The sequence below is a fragment of the Trichomycterus rosablanca genome, chromosome 1, assembly GCF_030014385.1.
Source record: "Trichomycterus rosablanca isolate fTriRos1 chromosome 1, fTriRos1.hap1, whole genome shotgun sequence".
NCBI classification, from domain to species: Eukaryota; Metazoa; Chordata; class Actinopteri; order Siluriformes; family Trichomycteridae; genus Trichomycterus; species Trichomycterus rosablanca.
The window spans coordinates 363,894-378,622 of NC_085988.1; the positions used below are offsets into that span (position 1 = coordinate 363,894).

Below are 14,729 nucleotides of genomic sequence, written 5' to 3' on the forward strand. Positions count from 1 at the left end.
CTGTTCTTGTCACTTCTGCCACCACCATAGCTCTCTGTTCTTCCTTGGATGCCTTTGACCAGAAGAGGGGGGTCTCGCTCCTTCCAAGTCCTGCTCGACCCTCCTGGACTCGGCCGACTATCTCGCTGTGTTTTAGCCTGCTGATAGCCTTATCAACCTCTTCCTGGGCTTTCCATTTCCTCCCTGTTCGTACCTGGGATCCAGCTGCTCTCACCAGTTGGTCCGTGGATTCCCTCAGCTCCAGCACCATCCGCGCCTTCTCCTGCTTATATCCCAGGCCAATGGATCGCAGTGGCAGTTGTAACGCGTTCCTGCCAAACAGGCCTACCTCTGATAGGCATCTCGGCAGTCCCAGCCACTTTCTGATAAATGAATTGGCCAATCTATCCATCTTGTCTGCCACCGAGGAGTGGACTTCGCTTATCTTCAGAGGCCACATTACCCTTGGGTATAGTATGAACTGGTAGCTCCATACTTTATACTTTCCAGGGAGCTGGCTCTGATTGATACTAGCCAGACCATCTGCGAGTTGCTTCCTCACTGCTTCCCCCATCTGACTGTCAGAGAGGTCTGCTGTGTAGGTACGACCCAAACTACGGACGGGCTGGCTTGAGAGCAATGGGATCTCTTCACCGCCTGCAAAAAAGATGGTATGGTCACTTCTGACCCCTTTCCTAAGGGACAGGCTGCGCGATTTGGCAGGTTTGATCTTCATCCTCGCCCACCCTAGAAGCTCGTCGATCCTCTTTAGCAGTCTCGATGTACATGCTGCTGTTTGAAGAATGGTGGTGATGTCATCCATATAGCTTCTCACTGGTGGTAGCCTTTGGCCTGATGGTAGCTTTATTCCTCCGACCATCTTCCTTGCCCCCATTAGGATGATCTCAAAGGCTACAACAAACAGGATGGGTGAGATTGAGCATCCCATGGCAATGCCTACTTCCAGCTGTTGCCAGCCTGTGGTGAGGTCCTGATGGGTGCAACACATCCTGAGGTCTTCGAAGTACTTGGCTACCAGGGCACGAATGCAGACAGGGATATAAAAGAAGTCCAAAGCATAATCGATTAGTTGGTGGGGAACAGACCCATACGCATTGGCAAGGTCTAGCCACACCACATGTAGGTCACCTTTCTCTCTTTTTGCTCTTTGGATCTGCTCCCATATGACTGCAGAGTGTTCCACGCACCCTGGGAAGCCTGGCACGCCTGCCTTCTGGCAGCTGGTGTCAATGTACCCATTGCTTGTAAGATAGGTAGTCAACCTCTTGGCCAAGATGGAGAAGAAGATCTTCCCTTCGACATTCAGGAGCGCGATACTCCTGAACTGGCTAATGGTGGTGGAGTTCGCCTCCTTTGGGATGAAAACTGACACCGCTCGTTGCCACTCTGAAGGGATGATTTGGTTCTTCCAGGCCACTCTCAAAAGGTTCCACAGATGTCTCTGGACCCCTGGGCAGTACTTGTACAGTTTGTAAGGTATCCCATTGGGGCCTGGGGCTGAGGCTGCTCTCGCTTTCCGGATGACTTCTGCTACCTCACTGAGTTTTGGGAGAGCCGCATTGAACAGAAAGGATGGGGGGGCTGGGCGAGGAACATAACCTGGTGAACCCAGAGGAGTTGACTTTGCTGGATCACTGTACTGCTCTTTGATGTAACTCTCTAGCTCCGGCTGCGTGATTTCCAACTTCCCGCTTCTCTTGTCCTCCAGGAGCTGTCTCGCATGCTTGAAGGGATCTTTGTAGAAGCTGCTCCTCTCCTTCTCTTTCCGCCTTCTGCGTTTTCTGATGCGCTCTGCCCTCCGCAGGCTGGCAAGGTTCTTTTTCACCTCTTCCCACAGTGGCTTTAGGCCCTCCTTCTCCTCATGACTTGCCTTCCTCCACTGCTTTCGAAGCTGGCGCCGCCTCTTTATCAATTCCTCGATCTCTCTTTCCCTCCTTCCCTTCTGCTTTGGGCCCCTGCTCTGTTTTGCTGGCACTACTCCGAACCTGCCTCTGCACTCCTCGTACAGGATGTCTCCCATGCGGTTTAGCTTGGTTTCCACCTGGCCACGCAGAGCATGCTCTAATATGATGCTGAGTTCCTTGTCAAGCTGCTGCCAAACTGCCACCTCGTTTGCTTTAGGCCATTTGACTGGCTGCTTCCGCCCAGGTTCTTTCCTATCTGTCCTTTGGCCTGGCTCTTGACAGCTTGGGTTGGAAGATCTTCCAGGGGTGCTCTCCTCTGCGACACCCTCTATGGGATAAGTGTCCACCACGGGCCCTCCTATGTCCTCCGCCTGCCTTCCCTTGGCAACGTTGGAACCCTCAGCACTGTGGTTAGCGACCTGGCTTTGGGCTCCTCTTGTCTGACCTGCAGTTGCAGTGCAATGTTGCTGCTGGCCTTCTCCTTCACACTTCTTCTTCCCCTCGTGAATCCTTAAACCCCTAAAAGTGGTCACCTTCTCCCATCCACACCTGCATCTTCTCATAATCTTAGAATCATTTCCTATATCCGTTCCAGTCGTTGCCAAGAAGTCAGTCTGGTTTGGCCCTTCTTCCACCCCGCCTCTCGGAGGGCCATCGGGTTGTTTTGTATATATATATATATATATATATATGTATAAAGTATATAGAATTGAATATGAAGTATATAGAATTCAAGTATATAAAGTAAGAGATGCATATATGTGTAAACCAGAGATGGAGATCGGAGAAGAAGAAGTTAATGTAAATGACTGCCGTTAATCATTTTCTAATTGCTGATGTTACACATACCACACATGTAGTACACACATTTACACCTCCAACGTGAAATGATTTACAACTATTTGCATGGCTGTAGTCCTGTTCTTATGATTCTGAATAAAAGCAGACACAGATGAGAACAGATCATTTTCATTTTCCTGCTATCCTGTGTGGAGCTAACGGAAACACAATGGCACATAAGAGGACCTATACTCCTTTGTAAGTGTTGGAGTTACTGAATGCTATTGATGACTGTGAGTCAGATGGAGGAGAGGTACTAACTTTGGATGAAGTAGCTCATTCTGACACCGAGAATCATTGAGCTCAGAACTGTCGACAGATGGGGATAGCAATAATAAATCCGATGAAGAGCTTTGCAGCCCTCCCAGAAAGAAACGTTTGGGAGCAGAGAACAAGACACCTACACCAAGCTTGAAAGCAAAGGACGGGACAGTTTGGGAGACGGTAGATGCTAAACCCCTTCTGCAGAATGAATTCAGCACAGATGTTACTTTCCATGAGAGAGCAGGACCCACAGAGTATGCCAAGGTAATGTTACTGTTTGTGAGCCTTTTCTTGTGTTTATAAATATTTATTTATTTATTTATTTATTTATTTATTATTTTCCATTTTTCCCATTTTTTCCCAATTGCTTGTGTACGTTTTTTCTTTGTATTATTTCAGATAAATCTAATTTGTCACATGTAATACAATTTAAGCCAAGCAAAGTGCAGTAAAATAAAAGTTATATGTAATTAACATTTTTAAATGTTCTTTTCTTTCATGCAGCGGAGGATAACGAGTAGACTCCAGAGCTTTCTGTGTTTGTTCAGCATGGAGATGCTCCGGATCATCACAGACTGCACCGTCCACGAAGCCCGGAGAACAAACGAATGCTGGAGCCTTTCTGTCAGTGAGCTGATGGCCTTCATATCAGTTCTGTTTCTTCGAGCAACGCTCTGCCCAATTGGTGCAATGATAGAGTCTTGGTCAGAAAATTATGCCGTGCCTGCAATCAAGGAGACGATGTACCATGACCGCTACAAAGAAATCATGCGGTATTTGCGGTTTGACAACAAAGACACCCGTGCTGAACGTGTGAAGACCGACAGATTCGCTGCAGTTTCGGACATCTGGCAACGTTTCATATGTAACTGTCATCTGTGTTACGTACCGGGACAACACATTACTGTCGACGAGCAGCTGTTTCCCACCAAGGTCCGCTGTCCATTCACGCAGTACATCTCAACTAAGCCTGATAAATTTGGCATAAAGTTCTGGATTGCTGCAGACTTGGAGACGAAGTATATGTGCAACGCCATTCCATATTTAGTAAAGGACCCCAGTCGTCCCAAGGGTGAAAGACTGTCTGAGAATGTCGTCATGAAGCTCATGGAGCCATTTCTGGGCATGGGAAGAACTGTCACCATGGACAACTTCTTCACATCTATGGCACTGGCTAACAGACTGCTGAACCATAACACAACTCTGCTCGGCACAATCAACAAAATTAGACGGGAGATTCCCCCTCCAGCAAAAAGTGCCAAGGGCCACGCTGAATTGTCCACACAAGTTTATAAATCTGGCAGTGCCACACTGACAGTGTATGTTCCTAGGAAGAACAAGTTGGTCTGCGTTCTCAGCACCATGCACCAGCATGTGCTAGTTGGCGATGAGCGCAAACGGAAACCAAACACTATTACAGATCACAACTCCATGAAGGTATGTATATGCATAATGATGCCGCACTGGTTTAATGTACTTATACATGTTGCACTGTTTTCAAAATGTAACATTCACCTCTTAAAATATTTTTTTTGCAGTGTGGTGTCGACATAATGGACCAGATGGCGTGTGTGTATACGGTACGTGCAGCCACACGCAGGTGGCCCGTTGTCGTATTTTACAACATGCTTGACCTAGCAGCGATGAACGCATATGTGTTGTACAGAGCATGCACCAGGTCCACCGAAAGCAGAAGAGATTTTATACATGGCCTTGCACTGGAACTTCGGCAGCGTTTTATGCTGGGAAAGGCTATGACACAAAAGCAACATCCCTCGCCTGTTCCTGGAAAAACGACGCAGTGTCAGGTGCAGACGCTCTGCACTAGAAACCGCAGCACAAAACAGTTTGGAGTTTGCAACAAGTACACCTGTCGCAAATGTAGAACTGAGAAAAACTAGGTGTGTGATAAGTGTGAATAACATGTATATCTACAATTACACACATACACACACACATATACAGTGTATCACAAAAGTAAGTACACCCCTCACATTTCTGCAAATATTTCATTATATCTTTTCATGGGACAACACTATAGACATGAAACTTGGATATAACTTGGAGTAGTCAGTGTACAGCTTGTATAGCAGTGTAGATTTACTGTCTTCTGAAAATAACTCAACACACAGCCATTAATGTCTAAATAGCTGCAACATAAGTGAGTACACCCCACAGTGAACATGTCCAAATTGTGCCCAAATGTGCCGTTGTCCCTCCCTGGTGTCATGTGTCAAGGTCCCAGGTGTAAATGGGGAGCAGGGCTGTTAAATTTGGTGTTTTGGGTACAATTCTCTCATACTGGCCACTGGATATTGTTAGGATTTTTTGGAACATAACATCATTATTAAACATAAATTCAATGTGAGAAGTTTTACGACATTTCCCCACGTGGCTCTTTGTCTGGTAGGTGCACTCAAAATGGCGCCTACCATGTTCCCCCGTTAGGGACCCTCCAGATGTCTGCCGTAGGGGAGGGGCGGAGCCCTGGGCCTTTTTTTTTAGCACATTTCATTGGCTCCACCAGCAGTGAAGGAGGAGGAGCCTAGCTTAGTTTAAAAAACCGCGCGCTCAGACGCAAGGCGCTCTTGTCTTTTTTGGCTGGCGATCATCTGGATTGCAGGAGAAAAAGAGCGCCGATCGGCTTAGCTCTGACATATATTCACAGATCATTTCTTTCACTTAATAAAGTGTTTTTGAAGAGTACTTTCTGGATTCTCCGACTGCTCCTTCAAGGCCTCTCGACAAAAAGATTCGTCGTAACAGATGGTAGCAGAGGATGGTTCGAAGAGGCCTGAAATAGCATCAAATTGATTCAGCTGACTGAGCTAAGACCTGGATTCTGAGAATCTTTTGTACTCGGTACAAGGCGCGCCTACACAAGGTAAACAGACGTTCTCTGTATAGATTAGCTGCACTTATTATTTAGCGTAGTGAGTGTGAAATTGAATCTCAGAATCCGTAAGTGTCTGATTAAATTACTAAAGTATTATTAGATAGTTTAAAACTGTGAATATATGCTGGAGCTAAAATGTATGTTTCCTGATTGCTGAGTTTGAACCAGACCGGTCTAAATAAACTGTACAGGGCACCATTGTGTTCGGCTGGGTCGGAGCCCGGGGCACTATCGGAGTGAAAGGAGAGTCTGTCTGTTTTGGTAACGGGACTCGCCTGATTCGATCGTTCTAAATTCTAACAAATCTGTCTGTTTTGGTAACGGGATTCGATTTCTTTTGTTCGTCGGCGCCATTTTGGCTCTGGATGCGCAGCGTGTTATCTTTTGTCCGCCGACCATTTTGGCTCTTTGTGCGCAGCTTGCCGTATCTCTTGTCCATCGGCTATTTTGTCTTCGTATGCCTGGGGTGTGTAAGTTGTTGTAGATAATTTAATTTTATAATCTTAAGATAACTATGAGTTGAGACGAAGTATATGATATGGTACCTTATTAAGTGTGTTTTAAGGTGGGTGGCGTCTGGAAGAATCCATTGACTTGCAAGCCCTGGCATATTGTATCCGAACAATAGGTTTTAATTCTTAAACTAGGAAGGGGGGGGCACTTAGAGTAGAATTCATCCATTTGTGAAAAGTATTATCCCTCACAACTGAAAAGAGTAAAACATTTTCACAAGTAATTAAGGAAAATCTCCTTAATCAATCTCCCCTATTGTTATAGTGAATAGGGGCCAGTGATAGTTCAGTGGTTAAGGTACTGGACTAGTAAGCAGAAGGTTGCCGGTTCAAGCCCCGCCACCACCAAGTTGCCACTGTTGGGTCCCTGAGCAAGGCCCTTAACCCTCAATTGCTCATCGTGTTCAGGTCATTGTGTAAGTGGCTTTGGATAAAAGCGTCTGCTAAATGCTGAAAATGTAATGTAAATGAATAAGATTAAAATTATTTGAGAGTAACACAGTGCTTGTTGATTGTGATAAGAGATTTGCTGGGTGTGTTGGTGCATGTATTGTTGAGAGATTGTTCTATTGTTTCTTTGTTCTAATGTGTGGGGGTTGTGAAGTTAGGAACACATGTCTACGTGATCCAAAAGTTTAAGGCCTCCATTGTAGTGTTGATGTTAAACTTTAGAAATACTGTATGTGCTCCCCTCTGTAGTTGATAGTGAATTGGAGGAATCCCACTGGGGGCCCTGGACGACCCTCAAGGGGCGGAGCTAAAGTGACATCACGAGTGACTGACATTATCTGCGACTCCCCATTTCTGAGTAAGACCAGTTCTTCCCCAGGTGAATAACTTGGTGTGTGTTGCCTTTTAGCTTGACACTTTATCCAGTCCATCACACTTGTGTTTGACTTTGACGGCTCAGGTCTTTGATAGCAATATATACAGTAAACTTAACCTAAAATGGGAGATCTAACAGCAAGACAATTGCAGCAGGTAGTTATCAATAGGATCAAAGACACCACACCAGCAAAAGGTAGAGACAAGGAAGGTGAGAAATATAAAAAAAAATTTTTATAATTGGGTAACTAGGGGATTGTATCCAGTTTCAAGTGAGCCTGTTCCTCCAGCTGCACAGAGATTACAAATCTTGGAACACCAGCAGGGAGAAGTTGGGGCACAGCAGGAGAAATTAGATCGAGGAGGGCTACTGAAGTCTTTAGCCTACAGAAGACAGCTGACAAAGCTGCAGGACCAACTAGTTAGAACTAAGGTGGCTTTGCAACATATGAAAGTTGTAATAAGCAAGGCAGATAGAGAAATGAGCAAAGGACTTGTGACTCCAGACGTTGACGCACCTCAGCCTAAATTACCAGTCCCTGATCCATCAGTTTTGAATTCTGGTGCAGTACCCCTACCTAAGGCCCCTCCTCCATATGAAAATGTAAGTAATATGTTAAAAGTTCTCCAGCAGATGTCGCTAAGGGATGAGGAGCATTCAGATCCTACTAAGCAGGTAACTACACCTAAGGAGTTGCACCACCACAATGACCCTAACATGTGTACACATTCCACTGAACCACCCACCCAGTCAACTACAATACTCAGTCATGATGTTGCTCCACCCACACATCACCGTCCGGAAGCCCAAGGGACTACGATGGTAGTGACCGGAGGGCAGTTAAATGTACACTTGGCCATGTTGGACGCCTTAAACGCCGAGATGGCTAACCTAAGACAGAAACAGAAACAAACCTCAGATAGAATGGCTGATTTACAACAGTCACCAGCTGGCACTAGACAACAGAGACCTGAAAGTAACACTGTAAGATTCCCCGAACAGGTACCTACACACTCACCTCAAGGTAACCGTAGTGATTGTGGTGAATCAGAACAAGAAAGTGTATGCTCTGACCAGACCAGATCCTCTTTCCAAGCTCTCCCGACTATATCCCTCATATCCAAGCCACCTGGACCCCCTGAACAGATAACAGTGACTGGTTATCACTTGACATCAGCTGGCCCCCACCCAATGACACACCCCCAGGTAAACCAGCAGGACTGTCACCCCACCACATTGACTGTCACATGGACCCACCCTGTAGCCATGCCCACTGCACCACTTAAATCCCCTAGTACAGACTATAGGGCACTTCCTATGACTGTAACTCCACCACCTGTGAACCCCATTGATTCGTCAATCTCGGAACACCTAGAGGACGATTATATGCTAGATAAAATGCATCGACAGCCCATCAACCACCCTAACGACGGACTCAGACTAAGAAGCGGGAAACACCTACAACTCCCACTGATTGAAACTGCCTCCGGGGGTCAGGTTTTTGTTCCATGGTCTCACCGCGATATGCAAGCATTAGTGAATAGTTTACCTCCCCTAGTTAAAGGAGCCCAACCTTGGATAGAGGAGTTTGAACAGTTAACCGCAGCTGACAATTTATGTATGGGTGATCTTAGAGCCATAATGCTGAGAATGGATTACAAGGAACCCTTTGGGCGAATAGAAACGCAGCTAGGAACTACCGCATTGTCTTCTCGTACCCCTTTTTCATGCCATAGAGGAGATGTTTGGGATGCGTTACGCAGCATGTATCCCACACAACAGAACCTACAGGCGTTAGATGGTATGACTATGAATAAGGGTGAAGAGGGAGGTGAATTTTTGAGGCGAGCTCAGAAGACCTGGAGACAGTGTACGGGAGAGCGACATGACCATAATTCAGTAAACTCGTTATTATTTAAGACGCAAGTTGTCAAAGCACTCCCAACTGCTATACAGGACAAACTAGATGATGTAGTGGGACTGCTGAATAAACCAGAGGACGAGTGGACAGCCATTGTGGTTCATTGCATCACCAAACACAATAAAAAGGAGTCAGACCAGGCGGACCTTCTACAACATATGCAACAACGCCTGGTTAAGTTAGAACTGGCAGAAAAGGCCTGACAGACACACAGACGGTCCTTTGTAGGCTAGCACAATCAGGATATAAAGTCAACAAATCCAAATTACAGGTTTGCCAACCCGTTGTCACCTTCTTAGGTCGTTGCATTTCTCCAAAGGGACACACATTGACTTTGAAAGCTGTACAAACTATCCGAGCCTTCCCTAAACCTAAAACAGTCAGCCAGATGTTATCTTTTTTAGGTCTGACAGGCTATAGTAGAAATTACATCCCAAATTACACAGGCCTAACCTCACCACTGAGGTCTGAAGTGACCAGATTGGGTCAACGTAACCTCACTGCTCTAATTGAGTGGAATACCAACCTGGAAGCCAGTTTTGTAGAAGTAAAACAAGCACTCGCACTCGCAGAGCATTTGCAGTCCCCTGACTACACTAAACCTTTTTATCTGGATGTCTCTGAAAAAGAGGGCATTGTAAATGCTGTTCTTTTTCAGAGAGGGGGGAGGAATGGGGAAAGACAAATTCTCCAATACCATAGCTCAAAATTGGATCCTGTAGTACAGGGACAACCACAATGCACTAAACATTTGGCAGCATTAGCCACAGCAGTGGACAAAACAGCCCACATTGTTATGTGTCATCCTTTGGTAATCAACACATCGCATGGGGTGGTAGCATTCTTGACCTCAGCTGCGTTTACACTATCTAATGCTAGGCGTTCAAAGATTAGTGACGCCCTGCTTCAGCCAAGCATCACCTTTGCACCTGCAAAGACTGTTAATATGACCAGCACACTTCCTGGTAGAGTAGACGCTGAAGAGGTAGACAATTACATGGAAGCTTTAACTAAGTTTGTTATCAGTATCTCTCCCCAGAAACCGGAAGAAGGAGAGGAACGAGTACCATTGCTGTCTAAGGTGGAACCAGGACAGTGGGTCAGGATCAAGGTACACAAAAGAAAGTGGGATCAGCCGAGGTGGACCGGACCTTGGGAGGTGACTGAAGCCACTTCACATGCAGTCAGAGTAAGAGGGAAGAAAGGTAACAACTGGTATCATCTGAGCCACTGCGTCCGTGCTGAACCTCCGACCAGAACACTCGCAGGGACTGGACAGGATCTGCAGGCACCCATCCTTGAGGGTAATTCTTAATTCTGCTTAAGGCGGGTCAGACTAGTAAGAGAAAGGGGAAAAGCGGTAGACAAACCAAGGTGGTGAGTATAACACAAATTGATGTTTGACCTTAGATACGGGAGTAGCCCAGTAATAACCATGAGGTGTTTAACTTTCAGAGGACTGTGTCACCTGCTGGGACTTTTCGAATTGTGCGACTTTGTGAATATAACTGCTCCAGGGTCGAGATCAAAAAGATCCCTTGAGCAAAACCATAGAATCCCCACCAAGTGCTTCGAGATTGAGATAGATTACAACCGATCCACCAATGTGTTGTTTGATGTGTGCAGAGTAGTGGATTGTGGTGAAGAAAATAGGTGGAGGGGTCATCATATTTATGGCTGCGTCTCCTATCCCTCACCAGAACCCTACTGTCCCACTTGGGGATCAGTGTTCACTCATTCGAACCCAAATTATAGATTTCATTATGACCCGACGGTCCGTTCATCAAGGGGGCATGCATTAGGTTTGGACGACAAGCCCCAAGCCTATCTCGGCACAAAACTTCAGTTGCGAGGAAAGACAGTTCTTCTAACCCTACCCAAGCTGTCTAGCTATGGGTGGGGTCCCCAACGTAATTACTATTTTACCTTAGGAGTAGATGTACAAGGCGAGGACCCATTGGGCATAGTGTGTGTAAAACCAAAGACAACCATAGTTACGAACAACATAACTGGCAAGATAGAGGAATTAGGGGAAAGTAGTCAGAAGTCACAGCCGGTTGCCATAGCGACAACGGAAATAATGGCCTGGCGCGATCAGTTAGCGGTGGAAACTGGGTATGAGGAGCCTAATATGTGGTTAGAATGGGTCAGATTTACAGTAAAGAGCATAGATGTTAAAGATTGTTTTGTATGCGCAGCTGCAAAACCTAATTTGGCCACTCATCCAGTAATTTCAGGAAATTGGACATGCCTACTGTCATTGTTCAATGAGATTGAGCCAGTAGGGTGTGGGAACTTATCCATGTCCCACCCATTAACTCAGGAACCAACCCCAACTAACATCAAAGCCTATAAAGGCAATTACACCTGTTTCAGGAGCAACAAACCAGGACCGATAAACAGGGGACATTTTTCAGAAGGATGGTGTAAGGAAACCATTATCCTGGATAGTGATGGGAATTATACAGGCAGCCAGCTGAATGCACAAAAATTCAGTAGGGCGGATTTAGTGTGGTTGTGTGGAGATATGAGAATCCGGCGAAGGTTGCATGGGAATTGGTCTGGGGAGTGTGCGTTGGTCTTTCTGATTATGCCTTTCAGGATTTACAAGCAGCACGGAGTGGAGGATGCCGCGGACGTCCTGACCAATCACCACAGCCATCGAAGAGACACCCGAGAGGTCAAACCTGGCGGATCCTTCGACAAGACCGTGTGAATTGATGATATAGGGGTCCCAAGGGGGTCCCAGATGAATTTAAGGCTAGGAACCAGATTGCTGCAGGGTTTGAAAGTGCACTCTTTTGGTAAAACCGACCAGACAAGAGGAGAGAGGACCAGCACTACTGATCATACACCGTGATGAAGGAAGGAGACTTGGAAGGACTGGCAGAGGCAGACTCTGTGGGGACTGGAAGACCCACTCCAAGGGACAGAAGTGCCACCAACTGGACCTGCCTACAGGGAACAAAACACAGCAGAAAGCCCGACAAAACCGACTATGTGGAAGAAGAGTCCAGTGGAGTCAACGGAACGGAACAAGAAGATGGGGGAGGATTTAGTTAGACTAGGAGAGAAAAACATAAACATATAGTTCGCAGACACATAGACCATCTTTGAAAACACTAGTTAAGTGCAACACACATAGTTTAGCTACAAAACGCAAGGGGTTAGTTCAGGATTGTTTACGATGTATATATGTTTGGTGCTGCGGAAACAGGTAAGACCGACAGGGGAGAATCCATGAGACAGTAGAAGCCATGCAGAGAAACAGGAGCTATGGGCCCCTTCTGAATATCTGCAGCTCCGTCCGGTGGAGGGCAACCTGAACGGACTTCCTGTAGAAGCTACGCACCCATTGTTTTTATTTTTCTTCTCGCTTTTGATTTCCTATTTTTAAATTGCTTTATTTTGTTTTCCTATTCTTATTTTATTTTATTTATTATTTTTTGTTTGTTTGTTTGGTTTAGGGGTAGGAGCTGTTGCGATAGGTACGGTTCCTTTAATTTGACTGGCAGCCTTTTATTTTTTAGATACCTTTTATTGTAAAAGTTTAGCCCAGTGGCCATGTAGTCAGAAGGGGTTAAATTGGGGGTCGCTGACGGCTATCCTTTTCTCCTGGAATCTAGAAACACCTAACCTAAAGTTAAAAGTTAATGTGGGGGGATGGGGGGATGGTTAGGATTTTTTGGAACATAACATCATTATTAAACATAAATTCAATGTGAGAAGTTTTACGACATTTCCCCACGTGGCTCTTTGTCTGGTAGGTGCACTCAAAATGGCGCCTACCATGTTCCCCCGTTAGGGACCCTCCAGATGTCTGCCGTAGGGGAGGGGCGGAGCCCTGGGCCTTTTTTTTTTGCACATTTCATTGGCTCCACCAGCAGTGAAGGAGGAGGAGCCTAGCTTAATTTAAAAAACCGCGCGCTCAGACGCAAGGCGCTCTTGTCTTTTTTGGCTGGTGATCATCTGGATTGCAGGAGAAAAAGAGCGCCGATCGGCTTAGCTCTGACATATATTCACAGATCATTTCTTTCACTTAATAAAGTGTTTTTGAAGAGTACTTTCTGGATTCTCCGACTGCTTCTTCAAGGCCTCTCGACAAAAAAATTCGTCGTAACAATATTCAACATGGCACCTCATGGCAAAGAACTCTCTGAGGATGTGAGAACTAGAATTGTTGCTCTCCACAAAGATGGCAAAGATTGCTAACACCCTGAAACTGACCTACAGCATGGTGGCCAAGGTCATACAGCGGTTTTCCAGGACAGGTTCCACTCGGAACAGGCTTCGCCAGGGTCGACCAAAGAAGTTGAGTCCACGTGTTCAGCATCATATCCAGAGGTTGGCTTTAAAAAATAGACACATGAGTGCTGCCAGCATTGCTGCAGAGGTTGAAGACGTGGGAGGTCAGCCTGTCAGTGCTAACGACCCCAAATACAACCTCCAAGATGACAACTGCCTTGCTGAGGAAGCTGAAGGTAAAGGTGATGGACTAAACCCAATTGAGCACCTGTGGCGCATCCTCAAGTGGAAGGTGGAGGAGTTCAAGGTGTCTAACATCCACCAGCTCCGTGATGTCATCATGGAGGAGTGGAAGAGGATTCCAGAAGCATCCTGTGCAGCTCTGGTGAATTCCATGCCCAGGAGGGTTAAGGCAGTGCTGGATAATAATGGTGGTCACACAAAATATTGACACTTTGGGCACAATTTGGACATGTTCACTGTGGGGTGTACTCACTTATGTTGCAGCTATTTAGACATTAATGGCTGTGTGTTGAGTTATTTTCAGAAGACAGTAAATCTACACTGCTATACAAGCTGTACACTGACTACTCTAAGTTATATCCAAGTTTCATGTCTATAGTGTTGTCCCATGAAAAGATATAATGAAATATTTGCAGAAATGTGAGGGGTGTACTCACTTTTGTGATACACTGTATATATATAGTAGTACCTATAGTTTTGTAAAAACATTAAATAAACAAACAAAAAAAACTAAATTGCAAATGTGTCTATTGCTTTTGTAAGATTTTTTTCCTGTGAATATTATTTTAAATAAATCTTGCTGCCAATTCCTGTATAATGTTTCTTGAAACTAGCTCACTCAGGCCTGTCTGTAGAATTTGGGCAGAGGGGGATGAGAGGTGTTTGTGTGTAGACAGGCTGTGGGTCATTACCATGATAATGGGTACTAAGTGGCTCACAACAGGGGAGCGGGGAATCGAGAGGCAAAAGTCCCTTGCGCAAAAATGCGCAAGCATAGTCATTCTAGTTAAGTAAACGAGTTGGAACAGGATCGAGTATACACGATGATGACTTCGATGATTTAATCAACACAGTTAGTTCATTTTGGGAGATTGGATTAAAGGAATTTAGTTGGATTAACTCGTTACTATTATCACCAATGCTGCTCGGAGTGAGTTTATACTTAACATTGGGAAGTGACACACTTTGACTCTGAAGTCGTATTTTTTCTATCTTGTCATTAAAGAATTTTAAAAAATCATCGCTGGTACAGTCAGGCGGTATATTAGATTCAGTTTCATTGACGTTTTTAGTTAAT

General features: G+C 45.5%; 1 protein-coding gene across 1 annotated transcript; it reads left to right on the forward strand.

Annotated features, from left to right (window-relative positions):
• Window positions 1-3,749: 3,749 nt before the first annotated feature.
• Window positions 3,750-4,909, forward strand: LOC134319600 (piggyBac transposable element-derived protein 4-like). The gene is made up of 2 exons (XM_063000872.1): window positions 3,750-4,445; window positions 4,547-4,909. The coding sequence occupies exons 1-2, from the start codon at window positions 3,750-3,752 to the stop codon at window positions 4,907-4,909; spliced, it is 1,059 nt and encodes a 352-aa protein (XP_062856942.1).
• Window positions 4,910-14,729: the final 9,820 nt, after the last annotated feature.